General features: G+C 35.2%; 1 protein-coding gene across 2 annotated transcripts in view; it reads right to left on the reverse strand.

Annotated features, from left to right (window-relative positions):
* Positions 1-3,083: 3,083 nt before the first annotated feature.
* LOC149833017 (protein COFACTOR ASSEMBLY OF COMPLEX C SUBUNIT B CCB2, chloroplastic-like) overlaps positions 3,084-27,921 on the reverse strand; it is a 32,739-nt gene continuing 7,901 nt past the window's right edge. The window contains exons 4-6 of one of the 2 annotated variants that reach the window (XM_090014845.1): positions 3,939-4,082; positions 3,700-3,853; positions 3,084-3,505 (exon numbers count right to left, since the gene is read on the reverse strand). In XM_090014845.1, the coding sequence (XP_089870971.1) occupies positions 3,309-3,505; positions 3,700-3,853; positions 3,939-4,082 (495 nt within the window). In that variant the 3' untranslated portion in view covers positions 3,084-3,308. The remainder of the gene's footprint in view (positions 3,506-3,699; positions 3,854-3,938; positions 4,083-27,921) is intronic. The other variant, XM_090014846.1, reaches the window with a different exon arrangement.

Raw genomic sequence — 27,921 nt, forward strand, 5'->3', positions numbered from 1 at the left:
GGACTTTTAGCGGCAGTCCTAAACTGTTGCAAGGTCAATTTCCTGTTCAAACCTTTAACGCCACAAAGTAAAAGGTCATTTTGAGCAAAAATAATATGCGCCGCTAATCACGCACTCGATCAGCGGTGCATGTTTGTTGGACGTTATGCTCTCTCTCTCTCTCTCTCTCTATCTATATATATATATATATATATATATATATATATATATATATATATATATATATATATATAGCAATGATAGGGTGCTCCCGGTGCACCTACTCTCACCTAATGGAAGCTTTAGATTTTCATTTTTCATGAACCTTTTTTTGTTGATCAGACCCTATAGATATGATCTATAAACATTATTTAGTAGAAAACACATTTTGGATAATGTGATTATATTATATAAGTGGGTTTTCTAAGACCTTTAAAAATCAATGGTTCACAATGTATCAAATTTTTAGGACTTAAGAAATGTTTTTTTATGTAAAAAAACATGATCCAAAGCATGATTCCTAACAAATAAACAATCTTGAGTACATTCATAAGGTGAAAATACAACCTACAACCATGGTTTATAGTACGTGGGAGTAGGGATGAAAGTGGGGCGGGGCGGGAGTCAAGGTCTCCACCCCCGCCCCGCCTCAAGATTAGAACATCCGTCCCCGCCTCCATCCCCGAATGGGGATGGATTTTAACCTTCATCCCCGGTCCAAACAGGGCGGGTCCCTGCTTTCCCCCGGTCCACTGCCATAGTGCCATCCCATATGTCCACCTGTGAGATTTTGGCACATTTACCGATATTCTGGAATGGCTCGAGCCTTGAGATGTTACGGATTTTGGCATTGTGCATGTCAGTCCAACCCTATAGCGACGTACGTGTGCCCTTAGGGCTGGTAAATGAGCAGCTTGTGACTGGGCTCTGTTTCGGCTCGTCACTTACTGGTCTTTATCGATTCTTATAGCAGTTTGTTTAGCATAAACGAGTCGAGCCCGAACATAGGGGGTTCATCTCAGCTCAGTTTGGGAGAGCTGGTATAGATAAAAGATATATTTTTTTTATGTATAATATATATTTTACGTGTAATACATGAAAAAATAATATATAAAATATATATATAAGGAAAAGAATGAATGAAAAATATATATATATGAACTATTAAGTGTAATATATATATATATATATATATATATATATATATATATATATATATATATATATATATATATATATATATATATATATATATATATATATATATATATATATATATATACATGGAATGTTTATACCCGAGCCCGCTCATGTTCGACTTGTTGCATTCCAAGACAAACCGATCTCAATCTGAGCTCTCCTAAAAATGAACATGAGCCGACCCACAAGCTCAATCCACTGATAAACGAGTCAAGACCAAACATGCCCCCTGTTTGGTTTGTTCAGCTCGTTTACCAGCCCTAGCCTCAAGGGGCTGGTGCAGTAGGTTGGGAGCCTAGGATGCTAAAAACTGGCTCGGTTCACCTAGGAGATTTATTGGGCCCGATTTTGAATCGGGTCTAAAAGTAAAACTCAAACTTGGCTCAATCAAATTTGGGTTCGGGTATATCTAAAAACTGTAGACTCATATGGGTTAATGAGTTCAGGTATACATTGGATTGGGTCTTTAGTAGATCCATTTTGATTCATGTCGGATTCTGGGTATGATTAGAAAAAGTAGAACATATAAGTTAATGAGTTTGGTTAAGTTAACGGGTATGATTGATTCGGGACATTGGGTTGGGTCGGGTATACCCGACATAGTTACATCCTAGCGTCGTAGTTTTACATCTCCGGCATGAAAACAATATAGGTATAGCAGGCTGAGCCAGCATGACCAGATCTTAGTGCTGAATGTGGTTTCTTCAAGTTATTAGCAAAAAAATCCTACACAGACATAAATGCACGTGGGACAACATACAGTCGTTCTGACATATTTTCACTATAAAATCAGACAATATGGTAGGTTCAATCAACCTAAAAATTAATAGGTGCAAAATGCTTTGACCGTGGTGGATTTGTTTAAATATTGACAGATTAATTATAATGAAAGGTATGTTCTTAAAACATGAAACTTATATAACACAAAGGCTTAATACAAGGGCACTTATATATATATATATATATATATATATATATATATATATATATATATATATATATATATATATATATAGAGAGAGAGAGAGAGAGAGAGAGAGAGAGAGAGAGAGAGAGAGATGCGCAGCTACTGCTCAATTGCACTGACAGTCCATCACAGGGTGTGATGGATGGCCAAAAAATGCAAAAAAGGGCAAAACCTACTGTTTGCACATTTTTTTGCCCCAGCGGTTTTTGACTGCCGTTAAAGGTCCCAGCAGAAACTGGGGCAGCCATCAAAAAACTGTCGCTAAAGGCCTCAATTTCTGTTGGGGCCTTTAGCAGCAGTTTTTGACTGCCATTAAAGGTTCTAATGAAAACTGTGACCTTTAGCAATGATAAAAAACCGCCATCAAAAGCTTTCAGCATTTTTTGTGCTGGTGTCCATCAAGCCCAACGATGGACGGCCAGTGCAATTGCACAGGCAGCTACCACTTTTTCTTTATTTATTTATTTATTTTTATAAATGTTATTTATTTATTTATGCTTTTGATTTTTTGCTACTGAATTTCAAGGGTTATCTGTACTTGACGGAAATGTGACTTAGGATCTCGCATGAGCTTTTCACCATTTGAATTTGAATCTGAACCCAAATCTGTTTAACCAACATCAAATTGGTTGCAAAACCTGGTCGATGCCAAGAGGTCTCTGACAATTTTCAAAAAAACAGTGGTTGATAACAGAAAAAACAGTAAAAGAGTGGAGCCCTTGTGGGCAGCATATTTAAAGATGAAAACGTAAAAAATCTCAAATAAAAAATGGTTGGTGTAAGGGGGCATAATTCCTGAATTTATTGTATGTGCTATATTGATATTTTGGCTCCCAAGATCAAGAAAGGGTATTTTGCCAAACCTCAACTTCATGGAAAAAGTAAGTGGTTTCCTCGATTGCAAACGACGTCATAAATGTGGCTATTAAGCATTCAATTTTGCTAACATCGCTTGAATTTGTAGCCAATTGGATCCTTTTTGTCATGTTTTTGACATGGGTAAATGAGGGCAGATCAGGTGCAATCACATTGCACACTTTTAGTGTGCTGCTGCATCTGGCTGCTCTCCATCTTTGGCTGACAGCGTCATAATATTTCCCCTTTCCTCTTTTCTCCATCAACCCTGGTATTTTTTACAATGTAATGAAAATGTAATCAATAGCTAATTTCTAAATTTATTTGAAATTGCTTTTATCCATGCTCTATCTTTGTCTTCAAATGCATAACTGATACAAGACGCCAATAATATGAAACCTTGACTGTTAACTTTATCAGTGTTGAGCTCAGAGGAAACCAACACTGGCTGTACAAGAAAGGACATGGTTCCTTTGGGTAACAATGAATCCCAAACTTCAGAATCTGCAAAAAACAATAATGAAGACAGTCAGAAAACATATGTTCTTTCATTTGCACAGCTACCATCAAAGACAACTGGTTACAAACACATAGGACAAGTTTTAAGCGTCCAGAAATTATTCCAAGATGGAGATAGAGAGTATGATAATTAGTTGGTATAGTCACTTCCAAAGACAGTCACCGTAAGTGTTCCATACCTATCGTCTGAGGAAAATAAAGTGCGTCATTTAACTCCAAAAGCCCAATCTTTTCAATCTTCATCTTGAACAACTGCAGCGGATGATCTTTTGACAAATTAGCAGCCACATTCCAGTAACCACGCACACACAATGAATCCTGCACAAATATGAGCTAGTGGAAGAGAATTAAATTAATAAGTGTTGTATTTCTCAAGCTATCTGATATAATTGAATTTCAGATGATGTTGGAGAAGTACCACGGACATAGAGTTGGTGTTCCGAAGAAGAATATATGATCCCCAAGCAAAATCCTCTCTCTGAGTCTCTGAAAGATTTTCAGACATGGCAAAAATTTGTCTGTTTCCTTCTGGCAAGGTTGAGCGATTCACAACTTGTGTACCCTGAAGAAATTCTATATTAGAATTTAATGACATAAAATAACATTTCTATGTTCATCAGATAGCATGCATGTGGACCAATTATTTTTCCCTTTTATCCCTTTTTTCTATGGAATATAAATGGCTCTGTTCATTGATGAATCAATTAGGAAATCCCATCTCATACAGAATAAGGCAAAATAAGAGCACGGTGAAAAACCAAAGACAGTCATCTTCCACACAATGCTAACTGCTCTGGGAAGAATAATCTCCAAGAGGCGAGTAGATCCTTAATCACAATAACTTGTAAAGGCTTTTTCAGAGGTTCAATAGAAAGAAGCCTCCACAGCTTGCTCAGACTATTCTTATTTGTCATTGGGTTATTTTCTGCAAAAGCATAGGCTTAACTCTTCAAGTAAAAAAATATGTGGTTCTGGAGGAGCCTTCAAGTTATTTATAATTCAGGTATACGTCAAGAGATTGTGAAGACATTAACTTTAACAAAGCTTATGCAATGCTATAAGCCAGACAAGGATAGGATTCACAGACTCCAAGGGCTTAACCACGGAACACTCCCGTTACTATTACTAAAAGCCTATCCCATTTTTTTCATTTAATTTATCCAAGCAAATTGGATCTTTCACCACCATCATATTTCTTAGCTTCCATTTTATTGTGCATTTAATCAAAATTTAAACGGCAGGTCTCTCTTAGGTACAGTTTGTGGACACAACTTTCAATTATGCATACAAATGGAAGCTCGCATAGCCCCTATGCTCCATGGACAGAGCCCAGCATGAAATTTCTAATCTCAACCTAACCAAATTTGCTGGCCCAACTCTGAATTGTTAGGCCTAAGCTCAGCCCAGTAAAGGCCTTTACCAGACTCACCTGATGGCGCAAATCAATCCTAGTAATGTCCTGCTGGAATGAAAGAAAAACCAGGCCTGACCAGGCCAAACTTTTAGCCACCTTCAGTCCAGATGCCAGGTTTGGGTAGATGCTGGTCATTTGGACCCATGAAACAAGTAAATTTGTTGTAAGGGAAATGGTGCTGGCAATGCCAGTCTGGAATTTGCCTCAGCAAGGCAGGTCAATTAATCAAGGACTAGATTACAGTCACTAAGAGCTTCAAGATGATGTTAAGGATCACATAACATCCATCTATGCATGAACCAAGCAGCATCTTGCTTATTAAGCAACCTTTGAACAGCACTCAGATTTTTTTCGATGATAAAAAAAATCACTTTCCAAAATTACATATGGAACTCATGTAACTTCCTAAATCAGATTCACAAGTAGCCCCTAAACAATGGCTTATCTTCAAAATGGACAATTAAAAAAAAGCAACCATTTGTAAGGTGATCTGAAATAAATAACTGGAAGATGTGCCCAGCCCTTGAGAGATAATAGCTCCAGAGATAAGCCACAAAGATTAATAGAGTTATCACTAATAAGTACACTTGGTCGTTCTTCCAAAGGGGAAAAACGCACACACAGAAGAGAAACAGATACTTTTGTAGCTCAACAACTTTTCACCTTGGCATGAAGCAACAAATATTCCCCTTTGTGATAGGCCCTGATCACGTACTTTTAGATGAATGAAGAAATTTAACCATTCCATGTTAGTTAGATAAATCCAAAGTTTGTCTCAGTACATCTGCTTTTTAACTTGATTTGGTAGTGAAGTAGCTGAATTTCTTTTTATCATCACTATGAAAATGCACCAGAAAACTTGCATTAAGAGAGAAATTAATGGAGCAGAAGATATGTAATTAGTGGTGAATGTAACATCATAAAACTATTCCTTGGTATATACAAAATAGAGAAAAAATTTGATTGCAGGCAAATGGAGTTTGATATGTTACAACAATTATCGATGAATTCCAAACAAAGAGAAAGCCCAAAAAAAAGCATTTGTTTTGTCACATGTAGCATTAAAGACTATCCTGGATCACAACATTACAACAATGTATCGAAAAGAATTAGTCAGACATTAAAATTTCATTGCATAAAATGATCAGCTGCACCCTTTCAACTTTTTTGTCTTTTTATTTTCTAATAAAATATCCCAAAACATCAAATAAAAATTTCCCAGAAGATCTTAGAAAACAACCAGGAATATCACACATGCATGTGCCGACACCCACACAGTATCTTAGTTTCTTGTGGGATCAAAATTATAAATTTGCCCTCATGCACAAACATTCTTAAGAAAATAAATGAACACTCTGTAGCAAATGGTAGATAACAACACAATATGATGAAATAGTAAAACATGTATAGCTTATTACAAAATAAAGAAACAGGTGTGCAATATACACAGGACATGTAAATTATACATGACTGAGATCCTACAGACATTTTTTAGTGGCCTGTAATAGGTAAAGTATGATTCACATGGGATGCTGTCAACAATATGTTGTGTTACACAATGTCTCCACCCTTACACATCTGTCACCATAAAGCATACAGAAGCACTTTGAGAATGCATCTGGATTAGGGGTGGCAATTTCTGACACTACCCGCCAACCCGACCCGCCAACCCGCCTCTTAGGCGGGTTCGGGTTGGGCTTAAGCCAACCCGTTTAATAAACGGGTCGACCCGCGTAACCCGTTTATTAAACAGGTCGGGTTCGGGTTGGGGGTATGCCAACCCGCCAACCCGGCTGACCCGTTTAATAAACGGGTTAGGCGGGTGGGTCAACCCGACCCGTCAACCCGACCCGCCAACCTGCCTACCTGCCAACCCGATCCGCCAACCCGACCCGCCAACCTGACCCGCGAACCTGAAAACCCGTTTACCCGACCCAACCCATTTATTAAATGGGTTGGCGGGTCGTGTCGGGTTACCCGTTTATTAAACGGGTCGGGTTCGTGTTTGCCACAGCCGACCCGTTTAATAAACGGGTCGGGTTCGGGTTGAGGTATGCTGACACGCCAACCCACCAACCCGACCCGCCAACCCGACCCGATTGCCACCCCTAATCTGGATGCCACATGGAGAAGCAATGTTCAAAAGAGGTGAAACACAAGAAAAATTAGGTTTCCATGATATTGAAGATGAGGGGGAGGATTGCTAAATAATGTGGAAGTTTTCCGCTTGGAACTTATCAAAACCTCTGCTATATTCTCATTGGGAACAGCCTGTACACATGGGGAAACGTAAAGCTGCAAATTTTTACATCATGATAAAATCCAATGCCTGAATGGGCATTTATGGTTCACCTATAAATACTCTCTATTATCCTATTTTTTTGGCAGTTGTTATTAAACATTTCCTTATTGCATTTTTCTCAAGTTTGTTCAATTCAGAGAAACCGAACTAAAGAGCAAAGACGTTTTGTGCCATGCAGAGTTGTTGGGACCTTCCTAACAAGCAACATTTCCCTTGTTTTTCATGAGGAGCAGGGAAACCACCCCTGGGTTCAGAGACCTAGTCGTGCTGGCTATGCCTGCCGTATTAAGGTCGCTTTGCCGAGGGTGTAAACCTGTGTCGCACCCTTTGCCCCTAGGGAGTAGCCTTGCTTGGGCATGAGCAAGGTGTTAGAATATGGTTTTTTATATATATGTATATGTATACATATACATACATGTATGTATATATGTATATTATGCATATATATATATATATATATTTATATTTATTTATTTATTTATAATGTGTTTTGTGTTTTTTGTTTTTTATTTCTTTTTTTTATGGTTATTGAACTAGTCGTTAAGATACTTATAGCGGTTAGTGTAGTCTCCCTTTTGCTCTCTCATGTGTGTATTTGTAATAACCGAAAAATTTGAGTGGTTTTATACATTTTGGGCCAAGGATCCGTTACCCGGATCCAAAAGAAATATAGATATGGGTATTAAAAATATATATGTAATAACAATATTTAATAAATAAATAAATAAATAAAATTAATTTTAAGAGAATAATATTAGTATAAAAATTAATTATTTGGGGTTGGATCCGCGGTTGGACCCAAATAGATCCAACTTGTGGATCCAAAATCCGTTACGGATCCACGTTCATTGTGGATCTAGCACTAAAGGGCCAACCCAGATCCACGCTAAAGGTGGATCCAGCATCGCGTTTCGGACCTGGACCTGGCTGCGATACATTAAAAACAGAATTCAAGAATCGTGCCTAGGGCACGATTCTTGCAAATCAAGATTTGTGCAGAGGGGAGAATAACCGCCGGGGGTTGCCTCTCGATAAAAGGGGGGAAACGGGTTTCGCCCTCTCATCTCTCATCTCTCGTCGCCATCCCACTGTTTAATCTTTCTTATTGTTGAGCCGCCTCCATCATCGTCGTTCCAAGTTCCATTGCTGAGATCAGCCACCTTCACCGGAGCCGGCGACCCTCCACCCGTGACAGCAATCTCCTCCTCTCGACGGACAAGGTTGAAAGTTTTTCACCTGTATAGAGGAAAGAGAGAGAGAGACGAAGAAGAAACCCAAGGCCTTTTTGGCTGTTACGATTTTTATTTTCTCATACTTAGAATCGTGACCTAAAAGGTGTTTTTATAATGTTACAACACAGAGATATGGATCCGGGTCTGGTGTATCCAGACCCGACAGTCTAAGTGGGTTACAATACATAAGTATGGATATTACACAATCCATGGATCGACGTGGATCGGGTCGGATCCTTTTCACCTTTTTCACCCCCCCTCAATTTGATCATGGTTTTGGACCATGAACAACTTGCCTTTAAGCATCCAAAAACGATCATTTGTTAACCCTTTGGTAAATAGATCTGCAACTTGTCTTTCAGTATTGACGAACTCAGGCTCAATCGCTTTTTCTTCAACCTTCTGTCTCACAAAGTGTTGGTCGATCTCAATGTGCTTGGCACGACTATGATGTACTGGATTGAATGACATGTTGATAGCACTTTGGTTGTCACATAGTAAAGTAGTGTGGGAAATCTTTTCTCCTACTTCGGTTAGTAGATGCCTGATCCATGTGACTTCGGCAGTAGCAGCAGCCATAGATCTATACTCAGCCCTAGTGCTTGATCTAGCGATGGCCTTTTGTTTTCTACTGCTCCAAGAGACTAAATTTTTTCCGATGAAGACGCAATATCCTGATGTAGATCTTCGTTCATCAGGTTCTCCTGCCCAGTCTACATCACAATATACAGTGAGTCTGTGTTCATCTTTGCCATATGACTGTGGTGAATATATCAATCCATCCCCAATAGTCGCTTTCAGATATCTAAGGATCCCCTTGACCGCTTCCATATGTCCAGTACGTGGCGCATGCATAAATTGAGACACTTGATTTACTGAATAAACAATATCAGGTCTGGTGAATGTGAGGTACTGTAACATTCCTATTATGTTTAGATACCTGGTGGGGTCATCACACAGATCTCCATCCTGAGCGCTAAGTTTTTGATGAAGCACACTCGGAGTTCCCAGAGGTTTGCAGTCTTGCATGCCTGCCTTGCTGAGAACGTCTACGGTGTACTTGTGCTGAGTGAGTGTCAAGCCATGAGCCTGGTTATCAACTTCTATGCCAAGAAAATAACGTAGAACTCCAAGATCTTTCATTTTATATAAATTAGGTTTTTATTTAATTTTTTACATTTTAAATATGTTTTTTCTTTTTTTATATTTTTTACTTATTTCTTTTGTTATTTATGTATTTTTTATCTAAACATGATATTTTCTTACTTATTTTTGTTCTTTTTTTTATTTTTTAAGCCCTGAGATTTTTTTGAGATTTATCACCAAACCTATAATATCACGAGAAATAGCCTCACTGAGATATAACCGATACCGACATTTGTAACTATGATTCGGATAAGAGGGACTCATTAGGAGTTATATGAAAAGATGCAACGGAATCAATTATCCAAGAATACATACCGGGTGGAGAAGAGGTAAACATCGTGGCTCCGAAAGTGGATGTTGAAGATGACTTGAGAAATTGTTGAAGAGCCTCCGAAAGTTGAGAGATAAACAAGTCTTTAAGGTCTCCACCTTTCTTGTCTCATCCTCCTTGAAAGATTCTTCAACGGTAGCCACCTTCTTTTTGAGATTTAGACACTCCGGTTTGATGTGCCTCAGTTCATTACAAAAACGATATGATTTTTCTTCCTTCACCATGGTTATTTTTTCCAAAGTGAAGAGGTCTATATGTTTTTACATTGTTGTTGAGCCTATACACAGCAATAACTTTTTTGCCTCCTCCCTTGGACATGTTAAGCCATGTTTCTTCTTAATATACTTTTGTAAGGGCCTCATCAAGAGTAGGAGCAATGGTCCTATGAAGAATGGAGGACTTAACTTGCTCAAATTCAGGTCTTAGCCCAAAGACAAAAGTAAATAGATGCCCTTTTTCAAGCTGTTTTTGTCTCACCTCAATGGTCGAACCTTCCCACTTTGGTTCGAGCAAGGCCAACTCATCCCATAAGGGAGAGAGTATCCCATAGTAATCTCTTACAATCTTGTCTCCTTATCTTATGGTACGTATTTTGTCTTGGAGGAAGTATTAGAGAGCCAAATCCTTTTGCACGAACATTCCTTTGAGAAACACTCAAGCATCACACACCTTTTTAAATTTAACTAGGTGGTTGGTGATCTTGAGCTCCATGCTATTCATGAACCATAACAACATTTGGGCATTTTTGGCTTCTCAATCTTCTATCTTGTTTTGGTATTCTTTAAGAGTCTTTTTATGTTCATTGTTGTCAAAAGCCTTGATTTTGTCACTTTCTTTATCTGTAAATATGAGTTGTAGTTCTTTGGACATCTCACTCACATACCCCCAAAGTTTCTTCTCTTTAAGGTGATTATCCATAGCGGAGGCCCACATGAGGTAGTTTCAATCATTGAGCTTGAAGGAGATCCCTTCATGGATTCTTTCTCGGCCATAATAGAAGCTAGATACAAGAAGCAAGAAACACCACTGATCAAGATGGTCTTCACTCCAAGATAGTCTCTTTCGGCAACCATAAACTTCGAAGTGTAATAAAATGAGCGGAAGATAAATACAAGCCAATTAAGGGCATTCAAAACAACAATGCAAATTGCACAGCCACAAATCCATTTAGGACAACGGAAGAGCACAAAGGCACAACACAAGCATTAAGTGCATACAAGACATTAAAGAACTAAATAGAAGAACACAAAACATAAAAAGTATTCATCTTATTGAGCATAAATTTTTAAGAGAAATTAGAAAATGAAAAGGGATAAAAGCCCCTATTTATACACATACAAGAGAGCGGGAGACCTCAATAGAGCTGTTGGACTGTTCCAACAGCTATATTGACTAGTCAACTCTGTTGACTAGTCAAAAAAGAACCCAATAGCTCTATTTGGTATTTGACCAAATAATTCCTATAAAAACAGAAAAAGACAAAAAGAAAATAATAAAGTAAAAAAATATTAATGTGCCCCTAATGGACATGGCCTATTACCAGAAATGAAATGACCAAAATAACCCTAATGGATATGTACCTATTACATCATTATAAATAATATATATATATATACATATATGAATATATATGCATATATGTACAATATGAACCAAATATATATATATATGAGAATACATATATATACACGTACAACTTAACACTCTCCCTCAAACTTACGGTGTGATATACCGAAAGTTTGAAAATACAAAAAAGAATCAGCGAGAAGGATCAAAGTCTTCAAGTGTATTCATTGGAAGTCTATATTTTTATGTCGCATCAGAGAATTTTGCAAATACAAGTCTTTGAATGTCTTCATTGGTGATCGTTCACAAACGTCTTCGTCGGCTATCTTCATTTTCATGATATGAAGCATCAAATATATTTCTTTCTCACTCCATCACATCTTTAAAAAACTGCAAAGAAAACAAAATAAAGGTTCCAACTACATAAAGGAAAATATGCTAACCCAATAGTTATAAAGTTTTTAAAACAAATATATTTTTAAACAAGAGAAATATTAGATAATCATTAAGATAAGAGAAGCATACCTCAAGGATAAATTTTTATGAAATCAAATCATAACCCAAAAATCAACATGTTTTTTCAAGAAAAACATAAATATTGATCATTAGAGAATTTGATCATTAAAGGACATATAAATCATCAAGGAGAGATAAACAATTATGCATAAATAATATCCCAAGGATTTTTAGAAAAGCATTTCAAATGAAACAACAAATCATCATTGACAACATGCATATAAAATATAACAATTCAAAAAAAGAGACCTCAAGAAAATAGAAGCTAATTAAATTCATGCATACAATAATGTGAACAAGGATAATTAATATGAAACACACTCATATATCCAATATGTAAGTAAAGCATATTTAATGCACATGAAACGACAATTAAAATAACTATTTTATCAATAAAATGCACATAAAATATATGAATTTAAAGAATCAAGTATCCTTCAATTACAAACCAAAGTATCCACCAAAATGAAGTGAACAACACACAAGTGTTCACTTAAGGAACACACTCTCCCACAAAGGGGCATACACAAGAAGGCTCCCAATATAAAGAATAGATTTTTTATTAAATATCACAAGTATGCAAAAAATACATGAAATTTTTATTAATAAACATCTTCTTTACAAGGAAAAAACAAGTGGTAAAAGTTTAGAAATTTCATGGAGGGATTTTAAAAATCCCACATAACAAAGAGAATGATATTTGCAAATCAACATCAATTTGCGAGAAATATGAAGAGATTTAAATTCTCACAAATATCAAGTTATATTTTGCAAACCTCAGCAATAATTTGACCACCATAAGCAATCACCTCAAAAGTCTTACAAACCTCAAAATTCAAGTCTATCAGCGACCAGAACAAGAACATAACAAATGGGTACACATAACTCACCATATTGAAAACAACATCTCTTGTCTATATATAATGACACTCAAAATAAGTATATCAATGACTAGAACAATAGTATAATCACAATGTCATTAATGGGCTAAACAAACACATAAAAGAGTGAATAAGCATCTCTTGTCTACGTATAATGACACTTAAAATAAATGTATCAACGACTAGAACAATATCAGAATTATAATGTCATTAATGGGCTAAACAAACACACAAAAGTTTGAATAAACATCTCTTGTCTACATGTAATGGCATTCAAAATAAGTGTATCAACGATTAGAACAAAAGCATAATCATAATGCTAATGAGCTAAACAAACACACAAAAGTGTGAATAAACATGTTTTGTCTACATAAAATTACATTTAAATAAGAGGCATAATAAGAGGAAACACAAAAGGTAAGAAATCTTCTAATGAAAGCAAACTAATGACACCAAGAAAAATAAGGATATCAATTTGAACAATCTTTCGAAATACTATAGTTTCAAAAATAGATAGCTATCACAGATAAACATAATTATGAGCATTCAACATAATAACGGCCAAATAAACAAATGAGTGATACAATACACTCATAAAAAACCAAAGATCAAACAACCATCAGTTAGAGTCAAACTATAAGTTAACAATAAAAATTGACATAATTGAGGTCCACACAACTCACCCCCACAAACAAACTTTGGTTCAACAATAACAAGGGCAAGAGAGATGATGCATAAATTTTTGTGAACACAATAAATGTCATAAGAAGGCCTCACAGAAATCATTTTCCAAATAAGTGAATTTAAATGTAAGAACCAATTTGAAAAAAATAAAGTTTCAAATCAAATCCAACAACAATGTATGAGAAACTCAGACTGAATACAGTGCAATCATATGCACAAGATGTCAATTGACGCAATCATATGCAATGCCAATATAAGCAAGCTATTTAGAGAAATAGCTCAATCTAGATTACAAGTCTACTATGAGACAATCAATGCTATATAACAATAAAGAGGTCCAAAACATATATAGAGATTATCAAAGAACCATATAGAAGACCAAGTGCGTACATAAATACAACTAATCATCGATACTCTCAAAGAGATCAAAAACTCATGTATATGCAATAATCTAAATAACTTAAAGCCAATATCTTATACAAAAGATATGCATAGAAACATATTTAAGCATATATGCAAGTGATAGATTAAGGCATTAAGGGCACAATATAAAAATTTATAATAAATATAAAAGACCAAGTGTATAAAAAAATACAACTAATCATGGATACTCTCAAAGAGATTGAAAACTCATGTATATGCAATAATCTAAATAACTTAAAGCCACATATCTTATACAAAAGATATGCATAGGAACATATTTAAGCATATATGCAAGTGATAGATTAAGGCAATAAGAGCATAATATAAAAATTTATATTTTATAAATAGCAAGTACCCAATGAATCAAGAGCCTTTAATCAAGAATACACATGTCCACCAAAGATCTAAGTGGACAAGCACGTCCATCAATAATGGACAACTAATAAAGTGAACCATGAGAGAAACACTTATAATACCCACAAAGAGCAAACATAAAGAAGTTTCTCATGATTCCCAACTTAATATTTTATTAAAAACTAAGTATGCAACATAATATTTAAATCACATGCAAAAGATGTAAGATAATGTCCATTAAAGAGCCATGCGACTAAGAAAATAACATAATCATAAGTATCACAAAAAAAGATTAACAAGAGAAACACCCAATATCATAATTATTGTCCCACAAAAGGACCATAAAAGACATTTATTAAAGTGAATGACTCTCACAATAAATTATGCTCAATACCTTAAGCACGAATAGACAATTTTAATCATAAGTATATAAGGATCAAATATCAATAAAAAATTATTTATTAACAAGCTAGATCATAATTTTTAACACTTCATAAGCTATGTTATGTAAGAATACACCAAGAGTTTAAACTCAAGTTTAAGCAAAATTTTATAAGATCATACTTGTGAAAGACACATAACACCATTATTTTAAAATATCTTAATTTATTTTAAAATATATGACAATTTTTCATAAAAAAATAAAACAAAGTTCAATAATAAATACGAACATGATTTGACATTTATAATCATGACTTGTTCAAATAAAGCATCTAAATGCCAACAATGCATGCTCAATCATACAAGATCATATACATATATATCAAATAAAGCAAGTTTTGAAAAAACTAAGATTCAAACATGATTTCATAAGAACATACATATATGTAAAATCAAACAAATAAACCTTATAAGATATTTAATAAAATAAGTCCAATGATAATTTAAAATTTTAATTTTTTTTCAAAGATAAGGAAAATGAGTGCTTCCTCATGCATAATGCATGAAATAGATAACACAAGAAACACTTAAAGATATAAGATACATACTGGGTCAAGATTTTTCTTGAATTCAAGTCACACAACAATCATGAATCATTTACGAAACACGAACTCGAACCAAAGAATCCTAAGACCCAAAAGAGGCAAAATGTCAAGAAGAATTTCTTGGCTTTGATACCATGTAATAAAATGAGTGAAAGATAAATACAAGCCAACTAAGCGCATTCAAAAGCACAATGCAATGTGCACAACACAAGATGACAAAGGCACAACACAAGCACTAAGTGCATACAAGACATCAAAAAACTAAATAGAAGAACACAAAACATAAAAAATATTCATCTTATTGAGCATAAATGCTTAAGAGAAGCATTAAAAAATGAAAGGGGATACAAGCCCCTATTTATACATATACAAAAGAGAGGGAGACGTCAATAAAGTTGTTAAACTATTCCAACAGCTATAAATATAGTTGTTAGCCTGTTCCAACATCAGCTAATATCAACTATATGTTGACTAGTAAAAAAAAAAACTCTATTTGGTATTTGACCAAATAGTCCCTATAAAAACAGAAAAGGATAAAAAGAAAATAATAAAGTAAAAAAGTACTAATGTTCCCCTAAAGGGCACAGCCTATTACAAGGACTAAAATGATCAAAATAACCTTAATGGGTATTTACCTATTACATCATTATAACTAAAATATATATACATATATATGTATATATGTGCAATATGAACCAAATATATATATATATATGAAAATACATATATATATATATACAACTTAACATCATGAACAAAAGTAGAAGAGAAGGACAAATACAACAGGATCTCAAGCACACAAGGCTCTCATACCATGTAATGAAATACAAAAGGTATGTGCACAACACAAGACAATGCAAGATGTGCACAAATACAAAGTCACAATAGGCAATACACAATGGCCACCAAGGGAAAATACAAAGAGCACTAATGATTCAAAAGGACAAGCCACTAAAGGGATGAGAAACACATAAAAATATTTTATATTTATTAATAAAATGCTTAAGAAAAGTATAAAGAAAATGTGGGAAGTAGCCCACATATATATACACAAGGAAAGAGAGAAAGTCTAGGACAACTAGCCATTAGGCTAGTCCAACGGCTAGTTGGACTAGTCCCAACAGCTACAAAAAAAGGGACAAAACGGCTTCTAATGGGCAGTGCCTATTACAAAAATAAAAGGAAAATAAAAAAGACTATGCTACCCTTGATGGCCAGTACCTATTACAAATAAAAGAAAATTGAAAAATACATATAAAAACCTATATTACAATCTACGAGAAATACATATATACATATAAAATGTATATATATATATATAAACAATATATATTTTAACACTCAACCCATTATTTGGCATGCTTCTAGTGAGCATTTTATCAATAAAATCTTTATGCTTTATGTGTGTTGTTCTCTCTTCTTCTCACTCTCTCTCTCACGCGCCTTAGCGCTTTTGTATTGCCCATAGTGGCTTATGTATTGGCTTATTGCCTTGTGTACTCTTTTGATTTCATGGTATCAGAGCTTTCAGCTCTTTGATCCTATTATATAATCAAGTTGAGACATTAGTGTTTGCAAATATGAGTTCTTACTTGAAGTGGTGCTACTCCTTTCTTGTTTGTGATCCTTCTTCATCATGGCCGAGAAAAAGTCTACAACCGCAATCTCCTTTAAACTCAATGACTCGAACTATTTAATGTGGGCAACCGCCACGGAGAACCACATCAAAGGAAAAAATTGTGGGGTTATGTTAGTGGGACCACCATGGAACCACAACTAAAGCTTACTAGACAAGAGCGGGATCAAGTCAAGGCACCCAATGAAGAAGAAAGAGAAAAAGCATTGTAAGAGTATCAAGTCAAGATGGAGGATTGGGAGGCGAACAATGCTAAAATTCTATCTTAGTTTATGAATACAATTGAGCTAAAGATCATCATGAATATCATCAAATTCAAGAAAGTTTGTGATGTGTGGGTCTTCCTTAAAGACCTAGCAAGACGATACTTTCTCTAAGACAAGATCTGCACCACAAAGCAAGGAGACGAAAGTGTACCAGACTATGGTCTTTTGTCCCCTTTGTGGGATGAGTTAGCATTGCTTGAACCCAAATGGGAAGGCTCGCGGATTGAGATAAGACAAAAGCAAATGGAAAAAGAGCATAATTTTTCTTTTCTATTTGGTCTTAGACCCAAGTTCAAGCAAGTGAGGTTCTCTATTCTCCATAATGAAATTCCACTAGAGGGGGGGGGTGAATAGTGAAATTCGTTGCAGATCGATAATATAAAAAATAAGACAATTAGGCACAACACAATAAACATAGGATTTATACTGGTTCGACCGAGTTACTAACCTACATTCAGTCCCCAAGTAAAACACTTGAGCCTTTCACTATAAAATTCGTGTTACGGGATAAATAGTACAACACCCTCTTCCTCAGAGGTCTACTTCTCTTAACAGAGAAGGGAAACACCCACTTCTTCAGAGGTCTACTTCTCTCAACAGAAAAGGGAAACACCCTCTTCCTCAGAGGTCTACTTCTCTCAACAGAGAAGGGATACAGTAGAAAATAGAAAATTACAACACTTTCCTATAGAACCTTCAGAATGATATGCAGAGTATGAATACACGTATGAAGATTCTCTCATAATGTTCTCTCTCTTGAAAATAGGCAGAATAATCTTTCAGGAGAACAGAATGTTCTTTTTCTTTTTCTTCACACACTTGATTCTTTTGTCAGAGAGTTTTTCTTGTCTTTTTCTCTTTCTTTTTCTAAGCTATTTTTTAGTGTGTCGAGTAGGAATATTTTTCTTTAAAAGCTCACATGTATATTGTGAAATATTATTTTGTCAGTATATATATAGAGATCTTAGAAAAGTAGTCGTTGCTTTTTGAAATGCTTTGAAATAATTGTCCTTTTTGTGATGTGAGATGCCAAGACATCTCGAAAACAACTTTTGTAAGAAAGATGTGAAATAATATGTGTACTATATTGCTTTTTCAAAAAATCGTCAATCCATAAATTAAATAACTGTTAAGTAATAAATTTTTTGTGTATTTAAATAATGATGGTTTCTTCAAGTCGTCATTTCTAAATTAATTATTTTGAGATACAATATATATTGGTGTAATTAAAAATGAGATTTAATTTGTAATGAGTCTTTTTTCAAATAAATGTTTTGTAGTACATTGAACGTTGAAGTATTTAGAAATGTAATTTATATTGTAATTTGTCTTTACTCAATTAAATGATTTATAGTATATTAATTATTTTATTACAAATCGTCACTTCTTTGTTTAAATGTATGTAAGTATAATAAATGTTTGTTTAGTCCTTTATTTTACAAATGGTCATTTCTTGAGTAAATGCTTTTGAAGTACCATTTAATGCTTACTAAAAGAATGATGACTTCAAATATAAGTCGTCACTTTTTGAGTGAGTGTTTTTGAAATTATATTTAAAGCTTAAAGAAATAAATGGTCATTTCTTATTTTAATAAAATAATATTTATTTTCTCAAATCGTCATTTCTAAAATGAATGATTTGAAGTTCAATAAATGCTTGAGTAATACCTATATTACAAATAGTCATTTTTCAAATAAATGATTGTATATTATGAACCAATACATCTTTTCACAATTTGTTTTTTCTTATATAAATGTTTATGTATTATGAACCAAAACTTCTTACATAAATGTTTATGTATTATGAATTAATGTATTTTGTCTTTTCTTACATAAATGTTTTTTAAATCATGAGCTTTTATATCTTGTCAAAATGTCTTTTTCATAAATGCTTGTAGGAAGTACAATTAATGCTTTTAAAATCATGAGCTATTATATCTTGTCAATTTGCCTTTTTCATAAATGCTTGTAGGAAGTACAATGATTTGTTTTAAAAAGGTGTTTTTGAAATACCATAATATCCATAACGTATCTTTTTATGAAAGCTTGACTTTTTGTATATGAATGGCTTTGTATGATTTTAAAGCATATAGGCTAATATGAGATATGCATGCTTCTGAAGGTTCTGTTACATATGACTCTAAAGAAGAAAAAAAATCTTCATCTTAAAGTAGCCGATCTCCATGGATAGTATTTATGAATGTATGGCCCATCAAGCTTTTTCTTCAGAGTAGTATGATTGCATCAAATTGTTGCACTTGATTAAGTTGTCTTCACTCTTCTTAAGTGAAATAACCTTGCATCAAATACACGTTAAATACATAGCACATCATATCCAGTCATAATATAACATATCCAATTTCAAATATGAAATCATATCATATTTATCATATCTCATGAAAGCATATCATATATTTATCATGTATCATATATATGTTGTTAAAATGTGTCTCCTAAAATCATTATTGTAAATATAAATATATATACATAGAGATACATTTACATATAATATATTATATGTACATATATCTCTATATATATAAATATATATATTTATATATTCTTACCCGAAAAAGGTATTCTTGTAATTTCCTGTTTTGCGCATATTCTATTTGGAATATGTTGTAATTTTCTTATTTATTTTTTTTTTGTTATTCTTTTTTACTTTTTATTTTTATTTTTTTGTTATTATTTAATGTGCATTGGGGGTCCCCCAATAGAGTCGTTGGGGGCCCCCAACGGTCACAAATGTGACCGTTGGGGGCTCCCAACGACTCCTTTGGGAGCCCCCCCCTTTGCACCTTTTGGCACTTGTATAAATAGGGGTGTTCCCCCCTTGTAATTCCTAAGCTTGAGAGTCTCAAGCATTTGCTTCTTTTATGAAATACATGCATTATTGTATGTTTGCTATTTTTACGCTTTTTGCGTATTTTGTTCAAGTGTTGTGAGGGTATCTTCGTACACTTCTTTTATAAAATATTTGTGCTTGTATGCGTATTGTCTCTTCATAGACAATTTCACAGAGCTTGGTTGGTGATAGAGGATTGTGGGATCTTCTTCTTTTCAAGTACCTCGAAAAGTGTGCCTTCGGACCTTTGGAGGTTGAAGTGGTGGATCTTGCTTCTCAAATATTTTAGAAGAATCTTGCGCAAGCTAGTATTTGGGATATTGTGTTGGTACGCCATTTTCCTCTTTCTCTCTACTTCATAATGGGCGAAAAAGAGTCTCACTTTACTCTTGACTTCAAATTAAATGGGTTCAACTATCATATTTGGGCCGGAAACATGGAGGCTCACATAAAAGGGAAGGGGCTATGGGGTTATGTGCAAGGCACAATTCCGGAACCGGAACCCAAGATAACTGTGGTAAACAGAAGTGAGATCAAGATTCTTGAAGGAGAAGAAAGGATTAGAGCTCTTGAAGAGTATTCTAAGAAGCACGATGAGTGGGAAATGAAGAATTTCAAGATTTTTTTTTTGTTCTTCTCTTCCGTTGAAACCAAGATTAATGTCAACATTATTAAATTCAAAAAGGCATCGGAAGCTTGGCATTATCTTGAAAAAATGTATACATCGAGGGACCTATCTCATAAGTATTATCTTCAAAAGAAGGCTCTCTCTCTTACTCTAGGTGAAATGACTATTAGGGAATATTTTGTCAATCTTTCCTCCGTTTGGGATGAGCTTGCCATGCTTGAACCAAAATGGAGTGGAGAAGCAATTGAACTCCGTCACAAGCAACTTGAAGAAGATCGGTTCTTCAACTTTTTGAATGGGCTAAGGCCCGAATTTGAGCAAATAAGGTTCTCTCTTCTAACCTCTTTTTCTCCTCCCTCTCTTGAAGATGTACTCACCAAATTAAGTGGTGATGAGACTCGTATGAGTTTATGTAAACAAGGATCAAGTGTTCTTATGGTTCCTTGTAATCATGAAGAAAGTAATGAGGTCAATGCCGTATCAAGACCCGGGAACAATGTAAGAACCTATCGTCCCCCTCATTTTAAACCACAAAATCAAGGTGAAAATGGTAGGCCAAGAGGAAAAAGGGACTATAGCAAAATTATTTGTCATTTTTGTAAAGAACCCGGACATATCAAACCCATATGTCCCAAATGGAAAAGCTTCTCGCAATGGCTACCACCGGTGTTCCACAAAAGGAGGAGGCATCATCATGTGGGTCACTCTCTTTAAATCAAATAGTGGAAGCCCTTCAACCCCTACTCAAGGGAGCTACCTCCGGTGCCGCCGTGTCTACCTCATCTCTTCCAGGTAAAGTCTCTTGGCTTTTGGAATCCGGTGCATCTTTTCATATGTCCCCAAACATGTTTTCACTTTTCGATTTCTCAAAAAATGTTTTTCCCTCTTTTGTTTCCACTCGGATGGAACATCTCTTGAAATTAAAGGTATAGGTAATTTCGAATCTCAAGATTTTTTTATTCCAAAAAATTAGATTTATACCTAAACTAAACTTAAATCTTCTCTTTGTTTCTAAACTCTCGAACCATGGCTGTGATATTAAGTTCTCTTGTGATAAATGTTTAATACAGGATCGCCGGTCCGGGAAATTGATTGGGGAAGGCTTTAGAAAAGGAGACTTATACTATATAGAATCTCTTCGAGTTCCAAAATCTTTTTGTAATGTGGCCCAAAACAAAGATATAAATGTATGGCAGAAAAGACTTGGTCATCCTAATATCACCAAGTTGTCTTATTTGCATTTTGCAAAAGACCTATGTAAAAGTTCATTTTCTTGTAATGATTGTATTCTCGGAAAAATGCAAAGTTTACCTTTTGAGCAAAGAACCATGTTCTCTTCTAAAAATTTCGAAATTGTTCATTCGGATGTTTGGGGACCCGCACTTGTGACTTCAAAAGGAGGCTTTTCTTATTATGTCATTTTTGTGGATGATTTTTTCAGATATTCATTGATCTATTTTCTTAAGTTCAAACATGAAGTTTTTTCGTGTTATAAAACCTTTCATTCAATGATCAAGAATCAATTCAACAGTAATATAAAGATATTTAGGAGTGATTCTGGAGGGGAATATCTCTCCAATCAATTTAAAGTATATCTTAAGGATCATGGAATTATCCATCAAAGGTCTTGTCCTAAAACTCCTCAACAGAATGGGTTGGCCGAAAGAAAACATAGGCACATCATTGAGACCACTAGGACCCTTCTTATTTCCCAAAACATTCCTAAAAAGTTTTTGGCAGAAGCAGCTCTTGCTTCTGTTTATCTGATAAATCGTTTGTCATCTAGGATATTAGGAAAAATATCCCCTTTTGAGATTTTATATAAACTTGAACCGGATTATAATAGGTTACGAGTCTTTGGGTGTAAGTGTTTTATACTTACGGATAAGAATGACAAACTATCTCCCAAGGCTATCCCTTGCGCCTTTCTTGGATATTCCGAAACTCAAAAAGGGTTTCGTTGTTATGATCTTCGAGATGATAAGTTATATGTCTCTAGAAATGTAACTTTTTTGGAAAATGAAAGTGGATTTGAAAAAAATGTTTCTCAACAAGAAAATTTTGATTATTCCTTCTTATTTGATCTATTGTCTAGAAACGATGATATATCTAGTGATGATGATGTATCATCAAATCACGATGAGGAAAATGATGGTGACGTTGGTGAACATAACTCACTCAATGAACAAGAAAGTAGACTTTCAAGTGATCCAATAACCTACTCTCGTAGAAACCAAGACACCTTTAGAAGTGCTATTGACCAGTATAGTGAGTTTGTTCCTACTATCGACCACCGGAGATCTGAAAGGAGTAGAAGACCTCCAACTCGTTTTGTTTCTTTTGATTCTTTCTCACCCCGATATAGGGCTTGCCTTAGTGTCATTCACTCTTATTTTGAACCAAGGAATTTTGAAGAAGCCAAAAAATGTATAGAATGGCAAGAAGCTATACAAAATGAACTTAATGCCCTTAAAAGGGCTGAAACTTGGGATTTCCAAACTCTACCCATAGGAAAGAAAACTATAGGTTGTCGATGGGTTTTTAAGATTAAAACTAAAAGCGATGGATCCTTGAAAAGATATAAAGCTCGTTTAGTTGCTAAAGGGTATGGGCAAAAGTATGGAATTGATTATGAGGAAACTTTTGCCCCTGTAGCCCGAATGGTTACAGTTAGATGTCTTATTACTATTGCATCTATTAAAAATTAGAACATTTTTCAAATGGATGTGAAAAATGTTTTTTTAAATGGTGATCTTAACGAAGAAGTATATATGGATGCTCCACCAGGCATGAAGATTCCTAAAGATAAAGTTCTTCGTCTTCGTAAGGCCCTCTATGGTTTGAAACAGGCCCCCAAGGCCTGGTATGACAGGTTTACCAGTGTAATGTTGGAAAATGGTTTTTCCTCATGTTATACTGACACTGCTCTATTTACCAGAAGATCTAATGCAGGAATTGTGATTCTATTACTCTATGTTGATGACATGTTAATTACAGGTGATGATGTTCAAGGAGTCAAGGGTATTAAGTCTGTCTTGACTTCAAAATTTGAGATGTCAGAGTTGGGTTTTCTGACATATTTTCTTGGAATTGAGGTTGCCTATTCGCAACGTGGTTATTTTTTATCTCAGTCTAAGCTTGCTTGTGAGATTATTGACAGATCAGGAATTTTTGATGACAAAGTATGCGAAACTCCTGAAGTCGTGGGATCAAAAATGAAGATTAACGACGGTGTTCCCCTAACCGATCCTACTCCTTACAGGCAGCTGGTAGGCTCTCTAATGTACCTTAGCATTACTCGACCCGACTTGTCGCATGCTATTCACATCGCCAGTCAGTTCCAGCACGCTCCTACAACCGTTCATATGAGTGTTGTCCTTCGCATCATCAGATATTTGAAGAGAACAATGAACAAGGGAGTATTTCTATCTTCTTCCTCTGAATTAAAATTGCTTGCTTATATTGACTCAGATTGGGGAGGTGACCGTAGTAACCGTCACTCCACCACTGGTTTTTGTATTTTCTTAGGAGAATCTTTGATCTCATGGCGATGTAAAAAGCAACAGAAGGTCTCTTTGTCATCCACTGAAGCCGAATATAGAGCCATGGCATCTACCACCATGGAAATTGTATGGATTCGACGTCTTTTGGAAGATATGGGAGTGGTTGTCAAAGAACCAACAAAACTATGCTGTGACAATAAAAGTGCAATCTATATTGCCAAGAACCACACCTTTCACGAGCGAACAAAGCATATAGAGATGGACTGTCATTATGTCAGAGAAGAATACTTGAAGAAGGTCATTAATCTACCATATGTGACGTCTGAGTATCTATCAACTTGCCGACTTCTTCACAAAAGCTCTATGTTCGCCCAAATTTCATTTCCTTCTTGACAAACTTGCAGTTATCACACCGTAAGTTTGAGGGGGGTGTTAAAATGTGTCTCCTAAAATCATTATTGTAAATATAAATATATATATTTATATACATAGAGATACATTTACATATAATATATTATATGTACATATATCTCTATATATAAATATATATATATATATATATATATTTATATATTCTTACCCGAAAAGGGTATTTTTGTAATTTCTTGTTTTGCGCATATTCCATTTGGAATATGTTGTAATTTTCTTATTTATTTTTTTGTTATTCTTTTTTACTTTTTATTTTTATTTTTTTGTTATTATTTAATGTGCATTGGGGGTCCCCCAATAGAGTCGTTGGGGGCTCCCAACGACTCCTTTGGGAGCCCCCCCTTTGCACCTTTTGGCACTTGTATAAATAGGGGTGTTCCCCCCTTGTAATTCCTAAGCTTGAGAGTCTCAAGCATTTGTTCCTTTTATGAAATACATGCATTATTGCATGTTTGCTATTTTTACGCTTTTTGCGTATTTTGTTCAAGTGTTGTGAGGGTGTCTTCGTACGCTTCTTTTATAAAGTATTTGTGTTTGTATGCGTATTGTCTCTTCATAGACAATTTTACATATGCATCATGAAAGCATATCATATATTTATCATCTATCATCAAAACATAGTTTCTCAACACATAAGACCATTGTGTCTCCTCTTAATGAGGCACTTGCCGAAGTATGCCAAGAAGAAACTAGCCTTGGCATGAGTAAAACAAGTGATGTGGTTCTTGTCGTTTCAAGACCCAGCAATGCTGTAAAGACATATAGACCTCTTCATTTTGATAAAAGATATAATAGACGATGCAAAAAAGTCATTTGCCATTATTGCAAAGAACCAAGGCACATAAAGCCGAAGTGTCGCAAGCTTAAACGAAAGGTGGTCGTGGTGAGTGAAGACTCCTTAAAGAAAAGAGGGACAAGCAAGAAAGGAGGTAATCTCAAAGACTTGTCAATCCCTCAATTGACGGACACACTTCAACAATATCTAAGAACCACCACATCTACCTTTGGAACCATCGTGTCATCCTCTTCTCCTCTTGGTATGCCCTCTTGGATCTTACACTCGAGTGCCTCCTTCCACATGCCATATCGATGTAATCTAGACACTTGGTTTTATAAAAATAAACTCTTGAATTTTCCAATTACGATGTATAAGATGGATCTTTTAAGGGTTGAAAATCAGCAGCTTAGAATTTTTATAGATATTCAAGCATAAAAAATCACAATTCTTGATATGATTACGATGATCCAACAGTCGATTCTTAGCAAATGGACTATGCCTAATGCATCTGTAGGGTTAGATTTGCAAAACAAACCTATGAAAATCTTGATTCATGTCAGCAAACATATTTGAATGGTAACCATATTTCAGTTTCCCTATATGGGTAACTAAAACATGTTTACCAACCAAATATGTTAAATGGATAGAACCAAGATTTTCATAGTTTTTTTTTACTTTTTTTCAAAAAAAGTCATTGTACATATGTAATCTAGACACTTGATTTTATAGAAATAGACTCTTGGATCATCCAATTACAATGTAAAAAAAAAATCTTTTAAGGGTTGAAAATCAGTCACTTAGAATTTTTATAAATACTCAAGCATAAAAAATCTCATTTCTTGATTCGATTATGATGAACCAACAGTTGATTCCTAACAAATGGATCATCTGAATGCATCTGCAGGGTTAGATTTGCAAAAAAACTTTGAAAATCATGATTCATACCAGCAAGCATATTTGTTTGGTAAACATGCTTCATATTACAAGGAGACGGCAATTTGCGACGGAAATAATCCATCCCAAATTAACGACGGATTAGCGAGAGAAAGATATTTGTCGCTAACCTTTACGAAATTAGCAACGAAAACCAATCTATTGCTAATTCGTCACTCATTAGCGACAGATAACCTATAGAATGCTTTCTGTCGCAATATCTGTCGCCACTTAGCGACGTATCAGCGGCATAACCTTTTTGTCGCTAGGTCGTCGCCAAATAAGCGATGACCTAGCGACGGCATTTGATCGTCGCTAATCCATCGCTAATTTTCCTGTAAATCCCTAATCAGAACCCTTTCTTTTTCTTACTTGTTTCGTCTCTCCCGCCCGACGCAATTCTTCTTCACCACCGGGCGCTCCCCGACCCGTCGACCCCCGGTTCATCGCTCGAATCTTTTGCTTCACCCCTCCACAAGTGCGGACATTGGTTACTACTCTTTCATACATATCTTTAATTATACTAATGTACTTGAGAGAAACACCTTTCTTTATCATTGTCCACCAGAGAATGTCCCTAGGTACTCTATCGTATGCATTCTCAAAATCAATAAAAACCATATGCAATCTTTGTTCCTCTCTCTATTTCTCTCAATAAGTTGGCTAAGAAGATGTATACCTTCCATAGTTGATCTTCCAGGCATAAAACCAAATTGATTCTCCGATATCATGACAACCTTCCTTAACCTAGACTCAATCACCCTCTCCCAAAGTATTCATTAACGAGGAGATACGTAAGAAGGTAGGCATTGCACCCATTGAAAATAAGATGAGAGAGAATCGTTTACGGTGGTTTGGACATATTCGGCGAAGGCCTAATGATGCTCCAGTTAGAAGGATGGAGAAATGGGAAAATATATTGGTTAAAAGAGGTCGAGGTAGGCCTAGGAAGACTTGGATGGAGATGATAGGAAAGGATATGAATGCTTTGAACCTCACCAAGGACATGGCATTGGATAGAAATGATTGGAGGAGAAAGATTCATGTGGAAGACCCAGAATGATTTTCTTTGTTGGTTCATATCGCCGACCCCAATTGTTTTGGAACGAAGGCATAGTTGTTGTTGTTGTTGTTGTGGTTGGGTTACATCAAGGATCTGCTTTAAGCCCTTTCCTATTTGCTATAGTGATGGATGAGCTTAATGTAATGAAAAGGGGGGAGCGGAAGCACCAATAAAGCAAATCACTCTTTAAGAGTGATTCCAAGAGCCAAGAACACAAACACTAAAGTGCATACAAAAATCCACAAAAGGGAAAAATGACCAAAAGTCATAAGTTGGATATTATTGAAGAAAGAAAGAAGAGGGTGAACAACCCTTACAATACAAGAGGAAGCCTCCTCTATTTATAGAGGAGGAAGCAAAGAAGAAGGGACCACAAGGGGCTCCCATGTAGTCGTTGGGAGCCCCAACGGTCATAAATATGACCGTTGGGGCCCCAACGACTACATGAGTGGGGCCCTTGTGGTCTTACAAAAAGGTAAAAA

This window comes from Nuphar pumila, chromosome 7 (genome assembly GCF_984573655.1).
Source record: "Nuphar pumila chromosome 7, dmNupPumi1.hap1.1, whole genome shotgun sequence".
Classification (NCBI taxonomy): domain Eukaryota; kingdom Viridiplantae; phylum Streptophyta; class Magnoliopsida; order Nymphaeales; family Nymphaeaceae; genus Nuphar; species Nuphar pumila.